This window comes from Harpia harpyja, chromosome 22, assembly GCF_026419915.1.
Source record: "Harpia harpyja isolate bHarHar1 chromosome 22, bHarHar1 primary haplotype, whole genome shotgun sequence".
NCBI classification, from domain to species: domain Eukaryota; kingdom Metazoa; phylum Chordata; class Aves; order Accipitriformes; family Accipitridae; genus Harpia; species Harpia harpyja.
Window position 1 is genome coordinate 8,757,339 of NC_068961.1, and position 24,252 is coordinate 8,781,590.

General features: G+C 42.8%; 1 protein-coding gene across 3 annotated transcripts in view; it reads left to right on the forward strand.

Annotated features, from left to right (window-relative positions):
- DHRSX (dehydrogenase/reductase X-linked) overlaps positions 1-24,252 on the forward strand; it is a 169,943-nt gene that overhangs the window by 120,918 nt on the left and 24,773 nt on the right. For all 3 annotated transcript variants that reach the window (XM_052773610.1, XM_052773611.1, XM_052773612.1), the window contains 2 exons: positions 1,857-2,064; positions 18,756-18,963. In XM_052773610.1, the coding sequence (XP_052629570.1) occupies positions 1,857-2,064; positions 18,756-18,963 (416 nt within the window). The remainder of the gene's footprint in view (positions 1-1,856; positions 2,065-18,755; positions 18,964-24,252) is intronic.

Consider the following 24,252-nt stretch of genomic DNA (forward strand, 5'->3'; position numbering starts at 1 on the left):
GGGAGATTGGGGTTTGTTGCCCTTCCCGCCCTTTCTTTCTTCCCAGAAAACAGGAAAAAGTCACAGCAAGGCTTGTGCCACGTTTATGTCTGTCCATAACCTTCATGGCAGTGCTCAGTCCCAGCCACTGTTCTGGATGTCATTATATGCTGCATATGCAGATTACGGGGGAAATGGAAATCTGTTTCCAACTCTGTGAGCAGTTGTACCATGCATCAGAGTTAAGTACTGCTGAGGAAGGAGAATGCAACGGGACACCCGACCAGACATCCTCTGATTTCTGTCTTCCCATTGTTAAAGTTGAGATTTGACAGGCAGAGAAACCATACCCAGCAGCTGGGTTTTCCTGTCTTTCTGAGGGATCTGGGAAAGTGGCTGTAAAGACAGAGAGAGATGCCAATCAGAGCTTTTGTAGAGCCCCATCAGGTAATTTGTGTTGTGTTTCTTTCATCATACCATCAGCCAGCATCACTCATGTTCAGTCTTAAATTCTCTGTATGCAGGTATACTGTGTTACACCCAACCCTTTTGTTTGCTCTGTCGTTTTCTCTTGTGTCTTCCCCTCAAGCTACTTCTCCAGTTGTTCCATTAAGCAGTAGGCAGCCATAGGTGAATCGCTATGGGTGTTAGCCATGCTAAAAAGATCCTGAAAGTATCTCCTCTTTAGCCCAAGCAGCAGTAAGGAAGCAGGACTGTCAGGTGGCGGGATCCCCCCAAAGAAGGAGTGGTGTAGATGCACAGCACATGCAATTTAAAATGGTCATTTAATATGCCATCATTGGGCTGACATCAAGAAATGGGATGTTAAAGGCTTTTTAATGGACACATGAAGTAGCATGAGGATTAAGCAGACACTCTCTCATGTCTGTGAGCAGAGGTGGCCTTTCTGCTGTATCATATTCATGTGTTTTAGAGAGAAGACAAATGGCCTACAACATTATTGTCCCTGAGCCACGTCCATCTACATTTAAATTATAAAGGTCAGATCCACTTGTATGATAATTAAATTTTAATAACTTATAACATTCAAGTCCACATTATAATTGAGTGGGATAGCTATCCCCCACACAGCCTCAGTACACGATATAATTTATGCATGAGCTCAGGATTCTCTGCAAGATGCTGAAATCAACATTGCATGTTGGGGATGTGGATACTTATTTTAGGCGCTGAGTTTGAAAATTGTGGTTTGTAGAAATATATGCAAAAATATTGCCAAAATAAGCATTCAAAAACTCATTTCAATATGCAGCTGCTTGTAAGCACAGTAATTAAGATATATTGGGTAAATTTACTACATCTTTTCTCACCCACACCAGTGAGATAGAAGTTGCAGATTTCAGAAGAAGACTCAACAGATCTTTAAACTCCAGCCAGGACTCAGCAGAAAGCCGCCTGGGAGAGCAGGTCTGCTGCTTAGCCTGGTCTTGTCTCCACTGCTCTGAGCCCTTTGATGGAGGGAATGTTGTTGGGATCACCCAGCTCCCACCTATTGTAGATGGATTAATTATTGTTGTGGACCTGCAGCATTGCATTCTGGCACGCCAGCAATGGGTTAACTCAACTTTTAATGTCTCCAAAACACTTTTCACAAACGAACTCATTTATCCTCACAATTCTGCAGGGAGGGAGAGCGTCCGTCTACCTGTTTTCTGGATAAAGGAACCGAAGTGGGGGTTTTGACATTTTTCTCAACAGGAATCAATCAGTGTCAGCTTTACACTTCACATGCCATCACCAATCACTCATTGCTCTAAATGCTGTGTTTACACTCTGCAGCAGGAGATCCGTGCTCCTTCTAGCTTGCTGCTTCTCTGAAATAAATCAAGAGGTTTTACATCTACTTTTTCCTCCAGCTGGGGTGATGCTGGTCCCTGAAAGGAAGACGGAGGATGGGTTTGAGGAGCACTTCGGCTTGAACTACTTGGGACACTTCCTGTTGACTAACCTCCTCTTGGATATGCTGAAGCAATCAGGAACACACAGTCACAACGCTAGGATCATCACTGTCTCATCAGCCACCCATTATGTAGGCAAATTGCACCTGAACGACTTACAAAGCAGGTACCGATCCATTTTTGGTATTCACTGATCTGTAGTAAGGGTGTGCAGAGTAAACTCCAAGAGAATTGTTACTGAATGCTGAACATGGGGGGGGGGGGTGTTGCCTTTTTTTTTAATTAATGGTGATTGTCAAGCAGTTGATTAGTATCTTTCAGGCTTGAACAAAGCTTGCAGCCTTCAGTCAAAGATACAAATAATTTATAAGCTTGTAAACTGAGTCTTTTATTCTGAACCTTGAAAGCCTTGCTTCCTTTCTGATGCTTACAGTGTGGTGACGGCTGTGGTGCAGAGCCCGGACTCCTCACTGCCTAATCGGGGAGACTCTCAATAACTGCGGTGTTTTAAAATGGCTCGGGCGAATGCTAATAGGCTTTGTCCTCAAGTGAATGCATATGTAGAGGCCCCGATCCTGCCCTCAGATGGGCACAGACAGATGCCTGTGGCTGCTAGCTCCCTGCCCGCTGAGCTGACTGGGGATGCTGACGTGGCCGGGGGGAGGCAGCTAGCCCCACCTGCCCGGCTGCCTCGCAGCTTCGCCGGCCCACACACCGCCTGCTGCTCCTTCCTCGCTGGCAGCTCTGCCCGCTGGCCTGCAGCTCCTGGCACGTTGTCCTCCCTTCCCTCCGCCTCTGGCCTCCGCCTGCTGCTGCAGCCCTCCTTACGTCCCGGTCCCGCGCCACTGCCTCCCTCACAGCCCTTCTCCAGCCTCCCGGCCCCCGGCTGTCCTCCCTCCCGTCCGTCCCGTGGTGCTCGCCCTCTCGCTCGTCAGCCCGGTGATTCACTGCAAGCGCTGGAGCCCTGGCTCTTCTCTGTGTCACCCCCTGCGCTTCCCCGAGAGCTTACCGAGATCCAAGTGCGTGGCCGTCCTGGGTTTTTAACCCAGTCAGATGGGTTAAAATGCGTGGCCTTATTCTGTGCCACTGCTTTCATTTAGGAAAACTGAGGGTGAATGTCTATGGGATATTTCTAACATTAGGAAAACACCAAATGACGCGGTAGATGTCTCTGGTGTCACACAGGAACCGTGTAGAGTTGTTTAGTTATTTGAGGAACGGGCAGGATAACTGAGATGATACATTTCAAAATTTCCCCATGCCATCACGTGTGGCAATTATGCACTCACTAACAGGCTGCAACAGAGCCCGTCTTCTGATGGGCTCCAGAGTGTTTCTGCCTGCATGGAGCCAGTCTGAGTTTTGCATCATTTCCATGGAGAAATTCTGTCTCGGTCCTTTGACAGGGACTCCAGCACGTGTTCAGAGGCACCTGGCCCAAGGTTTCATTTTGGAACAAAGACTGAAATTAGAGGGCTGGGCTGTTGCCACTGCAGACACTTTACATATGAATGCTGCATTAAGCACGTCAAACTTTCTGTTCGACTTCTGATTACATGCTACAGCATCAGTTCTATTACAAGCACATTGTTTAAACTCTGCAGGGTAGTCGCAGTTTAATCTCTTGCTTGTAAAACAACCACAGGAAATTACCCTTACTCTTCACTTGATGTATGTATTCATTGTTTCTGATGGGCATGTGCTGGATGGCACCACGCAAAGGGGCTGAGGGGTGTGTAATTACTATTTCTTTGGGCTAAAGTACAGAATGCAAAATTAAATATGGCTGTTCTGTGTCTCTAGATAACAGTAGTTCCCTTGATTATAGCAAGGCTTTGTACTGTGCCTCTAATTTAGGGTCATCCTTACCTGTGATTCATCATTATTAACTCATATTTAAAAGGAACCCAAAATGTTTCATTTAAGAAAGTTATGGTTGAGCATGAACATGACCGATCTGATGTAAAAAATGATAATATACCAGTGAGATTTACCTGCAGCTTTTGCGCCAAACCCTGCCCTTTACATTTCAACTTTGTTAGTGTAAGAAGAGCCATAAAGGATGACAGACTCTCACTGATTTTGCCTGCTCTTTCCCACATGGATGCTTTGAATGGCTCGGGGGCAGCAGTGGTGCCTGCTTTCCGAGCACACAGGCACACCGGTGGGACCCAGAGGGGCTGTGGATTCAGCTCCAAACCTTTTCTTGCTTCAGGCAGAAGAAGATACTCCTGGGGTTTTTTTTTAGCCTAACTGCCAATGAGCCCCCACTCGGGTGAATAATTAGTTGTCGCATAAACGGTGCTGCTAAAACCAGTGAGATCGCTTGTGTGTCTGAGTGTGTGCCTACAGCGAGAGCCGGTGGTTTAGCAACCCTGGAGGACTGTTATGGGGTACCGTACACAGGCATTGCCTACACCATGGGGCCTCGGAGATGCCATGTGATTCAGAGCAGCGTTTAAGAGCTTTAATGGATGCGGTAAAGACACCCGTGGTAAGCACTGTGATATGATAGTGTTCCACGAATTGCCACAGTTTCCCAGTGATGCCATCCCTCATTTTTGCTGCTTGTGTGAATGGGAAGTCTTTCTAAAAATTTTATACTGGCTTCTTCCTTATTTTGAGTTGCACTAATTGGCCATAATTCATTTCACGACTTGGGTGTATGTTCCCGGATTGGCTGGTGGTCCTAACCTGGCAGGAAGGCAGCAAAACAATTTGGAGTAATTTATTCACAGTGGAGAAAGGGGACCCTACTCTCTACTGGAAAAATTACCAGCGGCAGCAGACTGAATTGTTTACCGTGCTCTTGTCCCATTATTCCTAGATTTTGGTTGGGCTAGTGTCCAAACTGGAGGTGAGTTATAGTGGCGAAGAAGGGATTCATCCATCAAACATGGCAGAGAAGGGAAGGCAGAAGACTGTCTTGACATAAAGGAGACAGTAAACTGCGGTTCAGTTCTCTGCTTTACCACAGATTTTTCTATAGGATCATTCTCCCACTCAGGAGTCTCTGGGTTGGCAGTCACAGGTCCGGCCATCGCTCCCCATTGCTTGTGCTTGCTGCTCAGAGATCTGCTCCTGAAGGCAGACATCATCCATATCACAGTGACCACAGGGCAACAGCATAACAAATAATTGTTGGAAGGTTTGTCCCATGAACAGTATTAAATGCAGCTTGTGTTACTGCCTTCCACATTTCCTCTTTGGTTTGTTTTCTGCCATTTTACCAGTCTGATTTATCCCATGTTTCTCTTTTCAGCTCCTTTTTTGTGAAAGGGTTAATTTAATTTTTTCTTGATTTTCGTTGCATTTTACATTATTTTTCTTCCTTTGTTATCGCTCTCTTCATGCCTGCCTATTTGATTTCTGTGATCATAGTTTCATCTTCACCTGTGTCTTTTGAGCTTTTTTGTCTCCATTCCCTTTTCCCTCCCTATCTCATAATTTTTTCCTCCTTTTAGGGGGCGTGTGTGTCTTATTTTTGCCCACCAGTTCATTTCCTCCTCTCCATTTATCTTCCTCTTATCTTCTCCCCCTAGTCCCAGTCCTATTTCTCGCCTACGAATGTCATTTCTCCACCTTCATGCCCATCCTTTTCACACACACCAGTAAAAGAGGCACAGCATGGGTACATCAAGGCAGGACAGAGCTTGTTCCAAACTGGCAGGGCATAGCTTGTTTCATGTGTGTTATTGAAAATGCAAACGCACAAGAGCAATGACTGTTCTCCCAGTTCTTTTGCTGAAGGATATATGAAGAACATCAAACACCTTTGTGGTCTTTTAGATCCAGACCATTTTCAACAGCAATCACATGAGTCGACAAGGGGATCCCTAAGGCAAATCATTCTCCTTCATCCCTACTTTGAATACGACTGTTTTCAAGGAGGTGAAAGTTTACCAGAAACGCTATCTATCTGCAAGCGTGATTTCAGCAATTGCATGCTGAGGGTAGTACACTGTGCACTGAAAAAAAATATGGTCATGAGAGAATATGGCTGTCTGGATTTAGCAAAAGTGTGAAGAATGTTGTGCCATCCTCTTGGGTTGAGATAGGCTTGAGCAGTGCACTGGATTTTGTGGTGCTCTTACAAGGCTGGGATGGAGGGCACTCCTTCAACTCCTTACCTACTGAAGTAAGAAGGAATTTTAGGAAAATAAAGAAAAAAGGACCCTATTCCCTTTCCCAGGCTGTGGGTCACCTGAATATGCTCCCTTTCCCAGGGGTTAGCATCTCTGTGTGTTCTGTCTAGCTTTTTCTCCATGACTAACTATTCCTTTCATCATCCTCTCTTTTTGCATGCCAAATGGGCCCTGTAATGCTGTGAATCACAGATCTGTGAACTCCCCAGCCACAGTAAGACAGCTCCTTTTCTGGTTCATGTCTCCTGTATATTTGGAACAGTTAGTCACACTTTTTCTACTCTCCTTCCTCTGCTCTCCAACTGTAGAAGGAGCTGATGGTTTTTGTAACTCTCCAAGCTGGTACAGTCCCCAGATAATTTCTGTATTTCTTTTCCCTGTAGCCCTAGTGCATGAATCATGTCAGAGACAATAGAGATTGAATGAAAGGCATTGCAAAAATGCCAGCTGCCATATGTGCATCCTAGCTGGTGTAAAATAAGGTAAACAGCCCTGCCCAGGACCTGGGAGGATGCTGGGGAGACCAGGCAGCTCCAGTTAATCATCTCCTCTGTTAGGCAGTTCATAAGGGCTGTAACAGGAGGTGTCACGTACTGATGGGAAAATCTGTCTAGCAAAGTGTCTGGAGATCTCTTCTCCTTGGATGGGTGGTGTCCTTCATCTTCACTTCTTGCGTGCGTGTGATGTTTGTTGGTAAATGAATTTGTATTAAGTTTGGGTAGAAAATTGAGGATTTTGTCCCATCAGCGTTGCTGAGATTTTCAAAATATTGACCATGAATAGCAACGAAAAGTTAAAATGTCATATTGCTTTTGGAAAATATGAATCTATTTTTCAGACTAAACCCTTTGATTTCAGTGATTTCAGAATATTTTATTTCTAGTTTATTTGTAATTATCCTTATGAGTACATTGTCATTCATATTTTGAAGTATAAAGTTGATCAAACTGAAACTCCGAACTTTTAACTTCTAAGTCATCTAGTTGAAGTAAGGTATTTCCATCAGTTTCAGATTACTTTTTTTTTAAGCTGGACATTTGTTTAGAACAGATTTTTTTCACTGAGAATGGTTTGATGAGTCAATGTTTTTTTAAATGAAAACCTTTTTTTTAAAAAAAAAAATTCCTGGTTCGTTCCTGTAGTGCCTTTTCACAACTGATCTGTCATGTACAGTTTCTTAATTCTCTCTGACTGGAAGAACTTAGGGGATGTATAATATCTTCAATTCAAGCAAAACCAAACATGGAGCTGATGTAGCATAATAGTAGCATAGTACTATTGGTTTATTTACAAATTTTTAAATAATAAAGGAAAATCTGTAAAAGGAAATACGAGTGATTTTATATGTTACACTTTCATTTGTTAATCCATTTTAGTCAGTACAGAAGTCTTTCACAGTTACATATAAGGAGCTGTGTCACTGGACTGTTGCTTAATAAAATGCTGTGAAAACTACAGAAATTGTAATCATAAAAGTCTCTTCTAGACCATAAGAGAGAGAAATCTTATTATAGATTTTATTTTATTCAGGAAATATATGGTTTTGTTTTGAGTTGTATTGTTTAAGCAGCTGCAGCACACTGCTCTATTCAGTTAAACATGTCCTTCCTGCAGCAGGTTACCAAGTTTTCCTGTCTGTAGTTAAATGATAAGTATTCAAATGCTTACTGCACATACATAAGGGTATTTGAGTCCTTCTTTGCAAACTGCTTTCTGTATAAATGCAAAAAGATTTGCTGCTTTGCAAAATGATCCCTTGCGTTTGCAGCAATTAGCATTAATTGCAAAAATTGACTTGCTGGCCTGGAAAATGAGTATACCGATGAAGGCACAGGTCTCAAATTCTATAAATTAATTAAAAAAAATAAATGCGCTATTATATCAGCAGACCAATTAATCAGTCCAAAAGACAGAGGTTTATTTCATATGCAGTGTTTTATCCATGTTGCAGGCCACAGGTGATCCCTATCCATTCCTACAAACAATAATGGAGAAATATTTAAGTCAGGATGCCAACTTTGGACAGTTTTAATTTTAGATTTATTGATGTATTTTCGTTCTGTCTAATCAAAATACTTTTAGGGTTCGTTGGTTTCTGAAGAACAATAACACAGTGTAACACAAAGGTAATGCCAGACTTTAATGTAACCAGAGAAATTAAATGCAGCTACTTTGTGTGTCGCAATGTTAAGTTCCTTCTTGTCTAAAAGGGATTAATGGTCTTAACAAAAGATTATTAATAATGGTTAATGATTTAATAGGACACAGTGTTTCTGAACGAGTTCAAAATTGCAACAGGTTGGGAGGTATGTGATATATGGGTGTTCCTGCTGCGCAGCCTCTCCCTGCACGGCGGGTTGGGTGGGAGAAGTCAATTCTCCGTGACACACGGGACGGTGGATCTCATAGACGTGCTGTTTTCCAAAACTGCAAGACAGTTCAATGGTAATTTGAAAGTTAATGTACTGCACTCGTGTGACAGAGAAGGCAAAAGGGACTTGCAGAGAATGCAGAGTGGAGATAGCTTGTCACCCTGGAGAGGGGAAGGTTAGTTTAACTTCTCCCTGTGAGCAAAAAGACTCATTAAGGCTGAATGAACCTTAAAAGCTTTGGAGTTCAGGTCCTGGGTGATTATTCAAATGGTTTTAGCATTCCTCTTAATTGCTTTAACTACCACCATCCTCACAGTACTTTTTCAGTGGAGTTGTCCTTTGAGCTGCCTAGTGTAGCTGAGGAAAGCTGGTGTAGGTGCCTGTAAATCCCCGCAATAACGTGTTAAGAGAAACGGTCAAAATGATCAGCTCACCTTCCACAAATCCCCTCTGGGGTCAGCCCTGCTGTTGCTCCTGGTTCTTCACAACCATACATCCCTGATCTTGCCACGTGCATTAAGGATTACGAGGTGTAGTGGAGGGAGGCAAAGGCAGATTTCTGCCTCTGCAATTACAAATGACAACTCTTAACCTTTTCTCTGCTCCCCATCCTAAACCTCTTCTTTCAGCGAAGGAGAACTTTGTCTGTTCAAAAGCAGACCAAGCGTTTGAATACTTAAACCTGTGAAGAAAAATTGGTCTTTTGATTAAATCAAGTTCTCTATAAAAATGTCAGTTTTATGAAAAATATACTTTCTAAATAAAATGCATCACTGTAAAAGTAAAATATTTTAGCTCCCGGGAGTTTTAATACTGCCAGAATGTCTTATATAGCTGTAGCTTCGTTGTTCCATTTCTCCTGTTCTCATTATGTGTCAGGTGCTGTGGTTGCCCTGCATTTCTTGTCATGGGGGGGTGGAGAATGGCTGTACACAGCACTGTCTCAGCCTCCCAAGAAGCACAGAGACCGAGGAGCACTGTGGCTCACAATAACTTTCTGAGAAGCTCAAGAGCTTTTAACAGGGATGCTAGCTATGATATGGTACCACAGAAATATCCAAATTAAAATACTCTGAGATTTGCGTGAAATCTTTTGGTTCTCAGCTCAGAGGGGGTGTGTGTTCAGTATCTGAATTGCCACCAAAAATCAATCAGTCTGCCAAAGCAGCAGTATCTTTTAATTCGTTTTTCAGTGAGGGCTGGGGCAGGGCAGCTCTGTGACTGTGTGTTGGTTTTTCAGGGTTTGGACATGAAACTTCTCATCATTTCCTGGAAAGCCGAACTTGCCTGACTTCACTTGCTTCTGGTGTGTTTGCAAGTGGAAGAGATCTCATGTGCTCTGGCCCCAGGCCATGCCGTGCCCCTTCTTAGGAAATGCTTGGTTTCCATTACAGATCTCTGTTTACAGTGTTCCAGGGTGACACAGTACTGGGAAATTTATAAAACAAAACCAAAATCCAACTCTAAGGCTAAATGGTAGAGAAAGTGATTGCTGTCACTGTCCCTTACTGTACTTTGAAATAACAACTTTGCGGTGCTGGCTATGGACCACTTTGAGCCACTGTATACTATTCGTTTCTTGCAGCTTTTTTTGTTTGCTGAAGTTGGCTTGTTTATGTTCCTTAAGTAAGACCCCCCCCTCTTCACAGGCCCCTTTCATATGCTTATTTAAATCCCACATCTTTTCTGACAGCAGCTGAGAGCCGCTCTCTGCCGTGGCTGGACTATGAGTCATTTCATGGGTGCAGAAAACTTCCTCATTTTAATCTCTCCTGTACCTGTTGGCGTTTCAGCTGTATTTCTTCTCTAACCTAGAAACTAGAAAGGTCTTCCAACAGAGGGGAAGACTTCTCGTGGCTATTTTTAACAAATAGTTGTCTTCCTTTATGAGCTTGTTCCTTGTCTTAAATCATGTACAGGGAGTTAGTCACTTTTACCTCTCAGTTTGAAGCTGTGATATTCATATTCTCACTACATAAGAAAACTTTGAAAAAGCAAAGTGGTTAGATTGTTTCAACAAACAAAAACTGATTTTCAAAATTATTTTGTTGTGCCAGACTTGATAATCTTGTGTTGCTTCTGTGGACAGAGAGTGATGGCATAGGATTTTCTGCACAGTATTTATAGACATCTTGGAGGAAAAAGGATTTTGCAGTCTGTGTGCACATTCAAGCCATGTTTCCCCTGGTAAGACAGACCAGTCCTTCAGTGTGGTGAACATTTGCGCTTGCAGAACACATTTGGCACCTCCTCAACTCCAAGGCAGTGCAGTGGGTTCAGCCCACCACATAATGAAACCTTGCATTATCTTCACATATACACCAACACATTTCATGTAGTCTACTGGAAATCTGCTAACCACAATTGGTGCACTCTGCTGAATTTGAAATGGCAACACTTTATTATGCATAACCAGGCCCTACAGTTCCCTTTCAGTCCCAGAATGAAAAGCCCAGAATCTGCAGCTGGTCTGTAAAAGTCTATACCAGTTTTAAGATGGTTTTATCAAAACGGAAGTAAGATTTGGGACTGTCGAAGTTATTACCGGGCCATTTTATGGCCCTGTGTGAGTTCTGGTGGAAGGGAAGAAACCATAAGAAGACCCATAGCTTCCTTCAGCTTAAAAGCTCTGTTGCAGGAGAGTTAGGAAGCTTTCCATAAGTGTGTGGAGTGTGCCTCAGAGCTCTTCTTGTTCTAATCCAAGAGATAATCTTAAAAGATGTGTGACAATCTTCAGTAACCTGAGATCCAGATTATCCAAGAGATAATATGAAAAGATATGTGGCCATGATGTTTCTCCATCACTCAAAAGGGTCACAAGGACACAGGATGTAGGTCTTGGAGCCTTGATCTGTTTCTTGGCTGCAGCAATGCAAACCCTTGCTTCCTTCTATTTGTTACTCATTCATTTGTTTGATGGAGATTTTTAATTGAATGAAGGGATACCATTACGCTCAAATACCACTTCAAATATTAGCAAGTACTTAACACTGCATCATATGAACAGACTGTAGAAAAATGATGCTTCAGAAGAAGCAATTTATATCATTCTTTATAAAGAGATATATTTCCTAAGAGAATGGAATTACAGTAATTACAACTTGAACTTGCCATTGTCTTGGTTTTGGTTCGGTTAAACCACGACAGCCATCAATATTTAAAATCATCAAAAACATTTGAAGTTAACACCAGCTGTACACAAACAGAAAACCCAGACTTTTTTTTTAAGATACTGAGTCTGGTGAGACTTTGAGAAGACCCATCTTTGAGTCTGTGTTTGGTACATTTGAGAACCGTGCTGAGCACACAGCAATGGAGCTACACGCAGCAAGGCAATCGGTAGAGCATCTTGACATCTCACCTCTTGCCATTAGGAGGAGGGATCAGCCAATTGCAAAATGATGCATTGATTCCATCTGGATGACAGTAATGCCCAGGATGACAAGCCCCTGCTTACTTTGCCTTTCGTAAATACTTCTATAATAAAGACATTCCAGGTTCCTTCACTAAATGTAGTTCTCCAAAGACAGTAAGTTAATTTTTGTTCCCTCTGCATTTCCTACAGGCTATAACAAGGGGCTAGTCACTGAATGCTATGTATTTATACAGTGAAGTGCTGAAAGTCGGGAAGCATGGCTTTTAAAAAAAACCCCACAACCCAACTTCCAGCTTGTGGCTCCTACTGAATTGTGGATTAAGCACAAGGCAGGAGTCACTGACTTGCAGACAAATCAGCTACTGAGACCATCACCAGTGTTTTGCCTCTTAGAGAGCATCTCCCAGCTCTAAGCTTCTACCCTTATACCTATCCTCTAATTTTAAGATGAAAAATGCTATTTTACCACTGTAAAAGATGTCAGAGAAAGCCCAGTTTTGGCCAGAGCTGTGTGTGAGCAGCACGTGGCACTGAGGGGCTCACTGCAGGGAGAGGGGGAAGCTCTGAGATGTGGTCAGTCTTTGTCCATGGGTCAGAATGAAAGGGCAAGGTGGGCTGCTCTGAAAGTGCCACCTGCCTCTGGCTGCTTAAGTAACCCCTGTGCGGCCAATTAGGACATGAAGGATTTGTTTTCCAGCTTGTCTAGAACCACTAATTTCATTTATCAGTCTTGTAGCCTTCCTTTCCAATGTGACCATCACAGGGTCATGAGAGTGCTCTAGGAGTCCCTGATGCTTGAGTCCTGATTCACTCAAATTGCAGCTGCCAGTGTATTCCAGTTCAAATACACGGGGGTATGCTAAGGCCACCTTCACTGTTATATGTATATAAGTATTTTTTTTTAAAAGGCCACATATCAAGTATATGAAAGAAATGTACATGAAGAAGTACAGTTGTTCAGTGAACACCCAAAATACCCAGGCATGTATATGAAATGGGTGACTATACAGTAGCCTATAGCAGTAGTTGGTAACAGGACAGCTACTGTACAAAACATAACTGTAACAACATCTGAATAAGAAGATACGTTAACACTTTAGATTTTAGTTTTGTTTTACTAATGCATATGCTTATTTCTTTCAATTAGCAAAATACTAGTTTTCAGCAGTAATACATATATTCTCATTTCTCCAATTCTGTCTTTTCTCTATCTCTGTATTTCCTTTTTTCTTTGTACTGAGGGAAAATCACAATTGATGAGACTCAGCAAATGTGTTCACGGGATAAATATATGTAGCACTGTTAGGGAATATGCTTAAATCTAATAAGCAATATTTAGGACTCAGGCTTTGGTTTATAATAGGAAAAGAGAACGAAACTGCTTATGATAACCAGAAAAGACACACCTGTATTCTGCAATATATTTCTGTAGCTGCTTCAAAATAAACTGCAAATTACCAAAAATCTTGTGCTACCTTCCCTGGAGAAAGAGAATTTAAGACTGTGAAGGCTTCATGAGTGTTTAATAATAGTCTTCTATATTCTTGACTAAGCAATGGTGATGATGTATATTGCAAGATTAATACATAAATCATTAGGAAACTTTAGTCATTTTAATACAGCAAGTCTGTGTTTTGCTTAATTCACTGATTCATCCTAAGGCATATATTGAAATTTTGTGTGGCCTTTCATTAAAAACCCCAGCATGTCACCCACGTTTTGCATCACTTGTCTTTTAATGGAGCACATAGCAATCGGGTTGTTCTGCAGTTTGATCTTGGAGCACTCTGCCCTCCAGGCAAATTAACACGCTGGAAATTGGGGAGCGTGGTGATGGGTGAGGGGAGGATAACATGTGCAAGACAAGTGCGGTGTGAAAGAGGTCCGCATCAGGAAAACCACCGCTAGCACCAGCCAGGTTAACGCAGCTGTGTGTCGGTCAGTATGGTCACAGGTCCTCTGAGCCTTTTGTTGAAGCAAGATGCGGTGGGGAAGGGAAGGGGTGCTGTCACTGCACCCTTCTTCCAGTCGGTCTGTATCCGCTTCCTCCACAGGTGTGCATAATGCAAAAGCAACCGTTAATGAAAGAGAAAAAGCCGAGAGCAGCGTGAGAGCCTGTGCACAGGAGGTGTGGAGGAAGTGGTCTGTGCAGAGCAGCAATTTTGTTTTCCTTGTTACTCAGTGGGTACCCTGAGCTGACTTAATGCTCTTCACTAAACGTGGTATCACTGGACGTCAATGGGAGACCTCTACAGAACACAGACCAGCTAAAGCCAGCCAGAAAAGAAACCAGAGTAAGACTGACTGCCAAGGGAAGTGCTAAACATGGATCCAGTTTTCAAACTTGGATAGAAGCTGAGTCCATATTTAAGCACCTCATTAGCCACTGCAGGCTCCAGTTTGAAATTTGGCGTCTCATTACTTTTTACAAATACATTGCCCCAGCATGCTAGGGAGACTGCTGCCAGAGACAGCACTATGGAGACGAGTGGTAAAATCAGCTTCTGGTGGAAAAGAAGAAAAAAAAATTAGAAAAAAAAATCAGCAAACCACAAAGCACTCACTCACTCACTCACTCACTCACTCCAGAATTGAATACTTACTTATTTTGGTTTGGCAAAAATACGAAACAATCCCTTTCTCTTCTCCTCCCTAATTTTTGTAATGACAATTCAAACTTGTCAGTCTATGTTGCACAATATCTTAAGCCAAAAATAAGAATTTCTGCTAAAAATCAATTGAACAGAAAATTCATAGCCTGCCTTATCCTGGTCCTTTATTCATCACTTATAGAATCAATAAAACATTATTTTAAAAGGAAGGAGAAGGTCTTGTATATTGCTCCTCTCTTGGCCAGATTTCAAAGCAGCTAATTAAATTCTGTCTGCCTTAACTCTTCCTGTAGTTTCCGTTTAGTGAGTTGTGCATTGCCCTATTTTATCAGCACCGACTCGGCAAAATGCTATGGAGGGGAGTCTCCCCCAGGGGAGACTGTTTTCCATGGTAGGAAGAATGGTCCACAGAGAGCCCCACTCAAATGAGTGGCTGAGAATGAACTTCTCCATGCTACCGATGCCAGGCATGCCACTCCTTCCCACCGGACTTCTTCCCACCAAGTCCTTGCTCCGCTTTTCCTCCCTGCTGACCGTGCACAGGCTTGCCAAACCACAGCACATGCTGTCTGGCGTAGCTTGAGCCTGGTGGGCACTATTTATTAGGACGGATCCCTGGGCAGTTGAATACCAGTACCTCCTAGCTCTCTAGCTGACTGGCCAGCCTGTGTATATACCTGGGAGCCGGAAACTACCAGTCTTTTGCCCAGCTGGCCACCTAGTTAGGAGGCAGAGTTTCTCTGCTTGAGAGATTGCCTGCCTTGCTGTGAAGCATCGGTACCCTGTGTCCTCAAGGGTCCATGCGTCACAGGCACCTCGTGTGCACTGGTGTGCCAGCACAGTTTGCTGGTAAGCTGTGCTCTGCTTTAGGCTGGTTGGCCTCTTGTATGCACTTTCATTTCAGAAAGCTTTTAGAGCCTTCAGAAAATGAAAGCAATGTGGAAATGCGTAATGTCAATATTATTTTATTTAGTATACAATTATACTTTCATTCAGTGTAGAAAATGTATGTATAGAGCATAGAGCACCAAGAGAGGCTAGATTTAGATGCATAGGTTTTACATTTAATTCCATGGGTAAGAGGAATATATTTTATGGTTTTAAACTGAAAGAGGGTAGACTTAGATTAGATATAAGGAAGACATTTTTTACGTTGAGGGTGGTGAGGCACTGGCACAGGTTGCCCAGAGAGGCTGTGGATGCCCCATCCCTGGAAGTGTTCAAGGCCAGGTTGGATGGGGCTTTGAGCAACCTGGTCTAGTGGAAGGGGTCCCTGCCCATGGCAGGGGGGTTGGAACTAGGTTATCTTTAAGGTCCCTTCCAACCCAGACCATTCTGTGATTCTACCTGTATGTGCCTGGGAGATGCCATCATGGTACAGGTACAGGAGCCTACGTGCTCCTATTTTTCTGATGCATAAAGTCAAGACTGGATGTAATGAAATCAAGTAGCAGTGTTGATCTTTTTTCCAACGTGGCATTTAAACAACACGATTCTAATAAGATGGGGTCTCACAAACAAAACAGTTGTTCAACAAAAATCCTTGTCAGTTCTGTGTCACAGGTTATTCCTCTGTCTTATGTAGTCCATTGATGTCAGATTCCTGGAAAGCAAAAAACACACACAGAGAAAACGGGCAGAGAGCAGGTAATCATTGCAGGGGTTCTGCCAAAAGTGTCTGCTCTGTGTATCCAATTTTATATCCTTCATGTCTATAGTATGTTATTGAAGTCTGATTCCCCGCTGCCTTGCAAATCATTTGCATCTCTACACTGTGATATAAAAGGCTTCCTCGCTGATTGGATAGCTTTTTATATCTTCTCAGCACTCGTGTTTCTCTGACATAGATACCTATGCAAACTACAAGGCTTTTGAGGATCCGGCCCTTGTAGTTCATGCTTCATTGCCACAAGGTAAGTCAAAACAGCACTCGCACAAAATGTGGGAATGAGAAGTCATGGGGAGCGTTCGCCGTCCTCCTGCCTGGCATCTGAAGGTTATTGAAGGCCAGACTAGACCCAGGCAGAACAAGTCAGAGTAGCCCCGAGCCCTGCTTCCCTGCGAGCCGCTTGCCAGACGGGATCACTCTAATTCATCTCGGGAAGCTTGTCCCGTGCCTCAGCTTGCGTTCTCCACCGGTGGGGGAACGGTGGCACCAATGGAGAAGTGCCAGGGTTGGCTGCCAGCTGGCTGCCGGAGGCGGCTTCGGATGAGTGCTTCTTCCCATGGGTGGCGTGAGCTCTGCCCCGCACGGCTGCGCAAGGGAGGCTCGTAGTGGCTGAGGATCTGGTCCTTCAAGTTAAAAGGGTTGAAATATGCATGAAGCATAAGGTGACATTTTGAGTGTCTCAGATCAGAGCACGGACGTTACTGAATTTAAAATGTAACTGCAATTTCCTGACTAATGCCGAGTCACTTTTATATTCATGCAGTGATTGTTCTTTATTCTTAAAATAGCCCATTTTACCCTGAGGCGCAGGTGATATCTTTATGATGATGGAGCTACGTTATCCAGCACATTACAGCTCGGGCCGTTGGTTTGTACAAGGGCTGTTTATGATCAGCTGTCCTTTTTTATTCTCTCTCAATTTATATAATGCTTTTGTAGCCTGTTTGTGATTTGCTTGAACAAGAATCCAGCAGAGGAAAAAAAAAAAAAAAAAAAGAAGAAAAAAACCAGAGATGCACTGGAGATGCAGTATTATTGTCTTTTACTTCCTGTAGCTGAGCTGTACGATTTACCATTGTGTCTCCAGGTTTCTGAGTCCATTCAGATAACATGACCAGTTAAATTGCTTCAGTAGCCTTACACCTCTGCAGAGAGTCAGCCTGTTTGCTAGCATCCGGGGCTTTCTGTGGTGAAGCGTACAGGATATTATAAGTAAGGTATTCAATGAGAATGAGATAACAAAAAGAACTCTGAGACATTTGCTATTCATTCAAAATAAAAACCTTGCATGTAGTAGCAACCACAGAAAACCAAAGGCAAGCTTTTCAGCAGAGTAGGAGCATCCGCAGCCCAGACATTTGCTGCACTAAGGGTGAAGGTGTAGAGGCTGGAGCTGGAGCTGCGGCTGTCACGGAGGCAGGACAACAACTAGGGGGAAGGAGAGAGCTGGGAAAGTGAGATCTGCTCCTGGGTGGGTTCCCCTCTATCTCCCTCCACCAGCAGTAGCTGCTGCCCCATGGACCTGAACCCCTGGCTCCGCATCAGCACCAGCATTGAGCAGTGCCACTTCCCCAGGCTCTGGCAGAGGGAAAGGGGATCAGGACCAGAGCTGTTTTGCTACCCCCAGGAGCCCGTTGCTTTAGGCTGCTGCCTGCTTTGCCTATGAGCTGTCTGTAATGCCTGGAATTACCTTTGGTTCTGCTAAGCACAAAAAAGGTTAGATGAGAGGCTGTAGTAATTACAAGAGTGAATTGTCATGGCATAGGAATTTGTGGAAGTGGTGCGGAGGCCCCAGTCAGGAGGAGCATTTTAAGCGACATACCTGCTAATTTGCATGGAACTAGCTTGCTTATTTAAAAAAAAATACTGCTGCCTGCATGCAGTGAAACCCAACTAATCAGCAATCCCTAGAAAGTTTGACTTGAAAGAAAGGCAGATTCAGCGTCCAGATGAGAGAGGTGCACAGGAGCCTCAACAGGTAATGTTTTGCCGTAACTCCCAGTATTTGTGTGCCTTCGTCGCACCTCCTGTTTGGCACAGACCCAGCCAGCCACCTTTGCTGTAGAGGCTGTATATGGCATAACTGTGGTTACACTTGCAGCTGCTCTCCTTGCCCCATCTTTTTATCCATCTCTTTAGCTGTGCGTAATCTGGTGTGTCACTGGGGCAGGTGCAATGATTGCCTTACTCATCTGTACTGTGCCCAACACAAGAGCCTTCATCAGAAACTAGTAGGTCCTGCTGCAATACAAATAATAATAACCAGGAGCAGTATAATCAGGCATGGATTTACTGGGTGGGAATAGGGTATGTATGTGTGGGAAGAGGGCAATGAGGAAGGGGAGAGTAGTTTGAGGGCCTCTAGGTGATGATATCCTGGAGATTGATGCCTCAGCATTTCTGGTTTAAATGGTTGGATGTAGAGATTCTGGCAGGTACCGTGTAATTTTATTTTAATTTTTTTCCCCACTATAGATCAGACTTGGTTTCTGACGGAATGATCACCAGAACTCCAGCAAACAACATACCTGCCAATGATAAGCTGTTTCTTCTGACGACTCAATGTATAGCTGTTTGTTTGCTGGATGTTGCAAAAGGCAGTACATTTGATGTTTGTGCAATTCTGTTTTCCTTCTGATTATTTTTACGTGCCTCTCCCTCTCTCTTTCTGTCCTGTATACAGATGTTCGTATTCACCCCATGGAGCCTATGCCCAAAGCAAACTTGCCCTTGTGTTATTTACCTATCGACTACAGCATCTTCTAACTGCAAATGGAAGCCATGTGACTGCTAATGTAGTAGACCCTGGAGTAGTGAATACTGAGCTCTACAAGCATGTCTTTTGGGTTGTAAAAGTGGCCAAATGGATGACAGCCTGGCTATTTTTCAAGGTATGCAGTTTTTAAAATTATTTTGTTGCCTTGCCCCTGCATCGTAAGAGCGATAGTCAGCACGGAGCTGAAGGTGTTTCCGAGTTTATCATAATGTATGGTATTTATTGCATTTCTCTGTGCTGATGAGATGTACAAAGTTGATAAAGACAGACCTTCCCCAGAACAAACACTTACTTTAAAGGAAGAGAGCAAGCTCTCCCAGTAAGGGAAGGGAATGCTTTTCACTGTCTGTGCCCTTGCACTGATTATCTCTGCCCTGATCTATCCATGTGCCTTTGTGCATGCATGGGGGCAGAACATCATCCTAACACAGAGCCAGAATATGCAAAGTGTTCCTCGGAAATGTCTTGTACGTCCTCGTAATGAGAAGCGGGCATGATCTGGCACGATCTACATGTACGCAACATGTTCTAGAGAAGAGGGCAAAGGGAAGGAGGAAGCTGTACAAAACTGGTGGGAAGTGGCCATACTCCAGGTGGTGCGAGTCCAGACGCTCGTGTTCTGGGAGGTGGGACAATTTTCATTTAGCTTTTTCATCCTAACACGTACTTGTAATAGTACCTGATTTTCTAATTTCTATTCCTGGTCTGCATTAGGAAACTTAAAGCTGTTTGATAAAACCGATCCAGAAGTGGGGCAGACCCAGTTATGCTTAACTTCAGTAGCATTTTGTAGTGGTGTAAGTAGATCAATCTGAAATCAGTTTAGCTGCGTAAGTGCAATCTCCTCATGCGGACAAGCCTTAGGAGGACTTGTGCTGAGAAAATGTACTGCTTATAACTCTTTCAGAAAGTAGTTTTGGATTAAGTGAATGGAACCTGATTCCATTAGAGAAAATTAAATGTCCTAATTAAAATGAAGTATTTTAGATCAAGGGGCATGTCCCACAAAGCAAATTAATTTTAAACTTTGATATGGAAATATCACTAGCTTTAATTTTAGAAACGAAACTGGAGGCTGGAAGAGTGGCTGTAAAATAAGATGCAAACAAATAAACCCATATTTAAAAAAATTAATAGTATCTTCTGAGTACACCTTGAATATTGCAATAAAATTGTAATAGGAATGCTCATAATATGTAATGCATTCTTAAAGAAGCAGAATGCATCTTTGCCAGACTGTATATATTAAACTTGTTTTGCCTCTTGTGATTGCCATTTTAAATATCAGTCTCGGCTGGTGGTGTTTTTTCATTGGACTTACTTCACCTTGCTAACATACCAGTTTCATGTAGATGTTTAGGTTGTGCTCAGCATTTCCTCTAGAGCCACAAAATTCTGACAAAATTTCTGTGTCTGAGAGTGAGAACTGAGTCTCTTGTTTACAGCACTCAATCCCATATGGTTTTATTGGTGTGCCCAGGGAGACATTTTTGTATTATACTGACCATGTTTAGACACCGAATGGGATGTCACTGAACACACATAAAATTAGTTTGGATTTATCACAAGAGGGAGTCTCATACTTACAGCTCTAATAGTAATGCCGCCAATAGTTCCTGAGCACTTCCTATTCTTTGGATGAGATACTGTTCTAAAGGAATTCTGCCTTGCAACAGGTGACGGACAGACATACTGACTTGCATGGCAGTGTGATGTGTGTACTGCCTGAAAAGCAAATACATCAATTGCTTTTTGAGTCAGAATAACTTCAGGTTTGGATAACTGAATGCTTCAGTTATTGAGGTTGGGTTTTTCACATTTTTATATAACACTCGTTGTGGTTTTCCTATAAGCCAAAGGAGAGGAAAACTCTTACTATCACTCTTCCCATCCTCCCTTAGACTTCTGAGTTACAGCTCCGACTTCTACTCTTTCCTTATTGCTTAAGATACGTTTATGTATTCGGGATTGACTTTGCCTTCCTTTCTCACCTTCAGGAGCACTTCATCACATAGGTACGCCGTGTTCAGCTCTGGCAGAACAGAACTACATTGCAAGGCGATGTTTAGCTCCATGGCAAGCTCATGTTAAAAGCCTGCCTGGTGATTTCAGTATCACTGTATTGAGTGCCGTAGTATCCAGCATTCAAGCCTGGGTGGGTCTTGTGGGTCTTGTGCACTGGGGTAAATTTCCCCTGAGAAAAGTAAGAAAGCAAGTACAAGAAAATTCAGTTGTCTGATAATATTAACTGATAGTTGGTGTTATGGTTTTCCTCTCCCTGGGAATTTCAGTCCAGAGTGCACATATATGAATCTTCCTTCTAGGATTATGGCAGTAATGCAGTGAAAATAAGGTGATAGCTCTCTAATCATATTGGCTCAACTAACTTTTATCAATCACTCTGAAGTATTCTGGAGCATTTTCTAAACGCATGCAGGAAATTGCTTCACCCAGTGCAACCTGGCGCTCGTGAGAGCCAACACAGCCCAGATAGCTCTGGTGAGGAAATGCATCACGGATTTATCACATCACATTCCCTCAGGAGCGACTCAACATGTTGTTTGATTTAATTCCAAAATATTGTGGCAGAGCCTCCACTACCTTTAAATGCATTTCTGCCAGCACTGGTCCCAGTTGCATTCAAGTCAAATACCTCCTAGGGATTGCAGCCTGGCCCCCACTCTCGCTGGGCTGCTCGTATTTGAAACGGCTTAGTGTGGCAGACAAGACTGTCGGCTCAACATCCGCCTCAGAGCTGCCTCAAGATATTTAGGTACTTAAACAAATAAACCTACAGTCTTGTAAATAGAGCATGATACGTACACATAATTTAGCAAAGTATTAACAGCTTGAGTTTCTCTGAACTGTGAAACATTGTCTTCTGGTCTTCATAGGTAGCTCAGAAAAATCACTGCCGAATCAGTTTGGGGTTTTTTTCCCCAATTAGCTGCCTTGGGAGGCACCCCTGTAGAAGTAAGATAGGCCAAGCTAAAGGATCCAGTGACAGTCAGAAAATTTGTGAAACGAGTGCCTGCCCTTCAGAAGTGATGTTTTCATTCGTTCTCAGCTTGATTCTTTCACAGGAAAGTTATTGTCTGCTGTGGTACTTGTTCTTTAAATTTCCATTTTGTAAATGTTTTATCTACATTATTAATAAACAGGGATTGCACCTGTCACACACAAGAGAGAAATTGTGTTTATTCCTCAAAAAAAAAAAAAAAATTGATTTCTACCCCTATGACTTCTCAGTAAATAAAAGCTGATGAGCTGTCACAGTCCTCTGCAAAGTGCAGTGAAATATGGTGTCCCTTAGGAATTTTTAACATAAAGTGATCTTCTTTTTGAAGAGGTAAAGTCCAAACTCGTAAACAAAAACTAATTAATAAGATCATAATAGCCTAAAAAGACATTTGTCGGGCATCAAATTGCAACTTAGCCAACTGTACAACACACCAGTTTTAGTGACAGGTACTGTCCAAGCTGGAAGCCAGGAAGGTACCATTTCCCTCTCAAGTATTTCTGCTTCTGCTACGGATACTGAATATTCATTCTTAAGCCAGATGGCCTCTGCCTGTGGTACAATTAAAATGCCTTAGAGCAGAAAAAAAAGTTGATTCTCATTAATGTCCAATGGTAGCGACTGTTCTGCTCCATACGACTTCGTTATGTCATTGAAGTAGAGACATTTCCCACATAGCAGTGTTGTAAACTTCCCCAAACCTTTATGACAAGCTTGGTGAACGTGTCATTATCAGATATAGAGTATTCGGTCCTTTCAGCTGCCTCAGACTGGTATTTAGGAAGGCATTGTGGAAGGAAGACTGCGCATCAGATCTTGTCTCACCTGTCATTTCCAAAGACATAGTGCCATGTCAGTGATTATTGACTGACAAATTGAAAATGAGTAGGACTAGTGACCCCGCCGGCCTGTAAAAGTGAAGGGAAAGGCTTCAGCAACACAGGCTAGAAATCAGCCAATATAAACTAGTTCATTTCTTTCCTCTGTCAAAATAGGCTTAACTTTAGTGTAATTTTCCTGTAACATTTTTAAAGAAATGCTTCCAGTCTGTAAATGCTGCTAGAAAACAAGATCTAGAGAACGTGGATTCATCATTCATGCCAGAGGACACAGTCATGCAGGTCTTATTGCAACATTTCTTATTCAAACTGTCCCTTTGGCACTGTGAATGTAGAAAATTCATTTCATCCTCCCCCCCCGAGGTGTCAGAAGACAAACACATCACAACACAATAACGCCAGCTGTAGAGAACAAGAATAATTAAATTCTACAGCTGAAAGCAGCAATTCATCAGCATCAACATCTTCCGTCCGTGTAGTATGTGGTCCTCACGTAAAGCTAGTCTGGAATTTTCTCACAAAACGAAAACTCCTTGCAGAATTATGTCATTTGCAGTTAATTTTTGCAAAAGACTTTTCAGATCAAAAGTAGGATTCTGGTCAAAATCAGAGAGAAGGAAACAGTGTATTTTATTCCAGTAATTCTGGTCTTTAAACAGATCCCATTTTTGTACACATTGGTACAGGGGTTTAAGCTTCAGAGCCATAGGGCTTCTTTTTTCTCCATCTAATAAATATTTGATTATTTGTACAGCCATAGAACAATTCTAGGGGGAAAGATGGAAGGACCCACCTGAGAAGGCTAATGAGCAATCCACCTTTGAGCTCCCAAATCCTGGTGATCTGGGTATTTTTGCATGTGAATCCCAGGACTTGGGTAGGCACCCAGCTCCCGCCTGTTATGGGGTCCGTGAATCTAGCTTGAGTGCTTTATTTATTCTAACTACTGAATAGGAAAGCTTCAGAGCACGGTGTCTTTTGTGTCTGTCCTAATTAGGATCAGACCCCCTCTAAAGTAGGCTGACTCTCAGTGCACACCTAAATAGCATTGGACCCTAGTCTCCACTGAATCTGTTGTTCCCCTGTGTCCCAAGATATTGGGGTTTTTGTGCATGTTTTCTCAGGTCTAAGTAGTCAAAATGTTTATTTTAAGAGACATGTTGAGAGTTGCTGGAGAGTGTTTTGATGGCAGAAAAGTGAAGGATTTTGTTGCATGCCTTGTTGTATGGCATGCAAAGGGGTAAGGATGCTGTACGGAACAGCACAAAACTGGTGGGATTGTGTTGGAGTGGATCAGATGGAGTCAAGGCTGTTGAAGTTCTTGTTTATAACTCTTATTTGGAGCAGCTGCTAGCATGATCTATCCCCAAACCACACCCAGGCTTCCTCTTGGATGGTGCTAGTTGGAACAGGCCGAAACACAGCCATGGAGCAAGCGAAAAATGAAGCAGTGTGCACAGTCAGAGATCCATCTCATGCCCTGTCGCACAGTTTTAGTTGTTTGGTTAAAAAGAGAAAAGCATTCCTTTTTTTTCCTGACAATGTG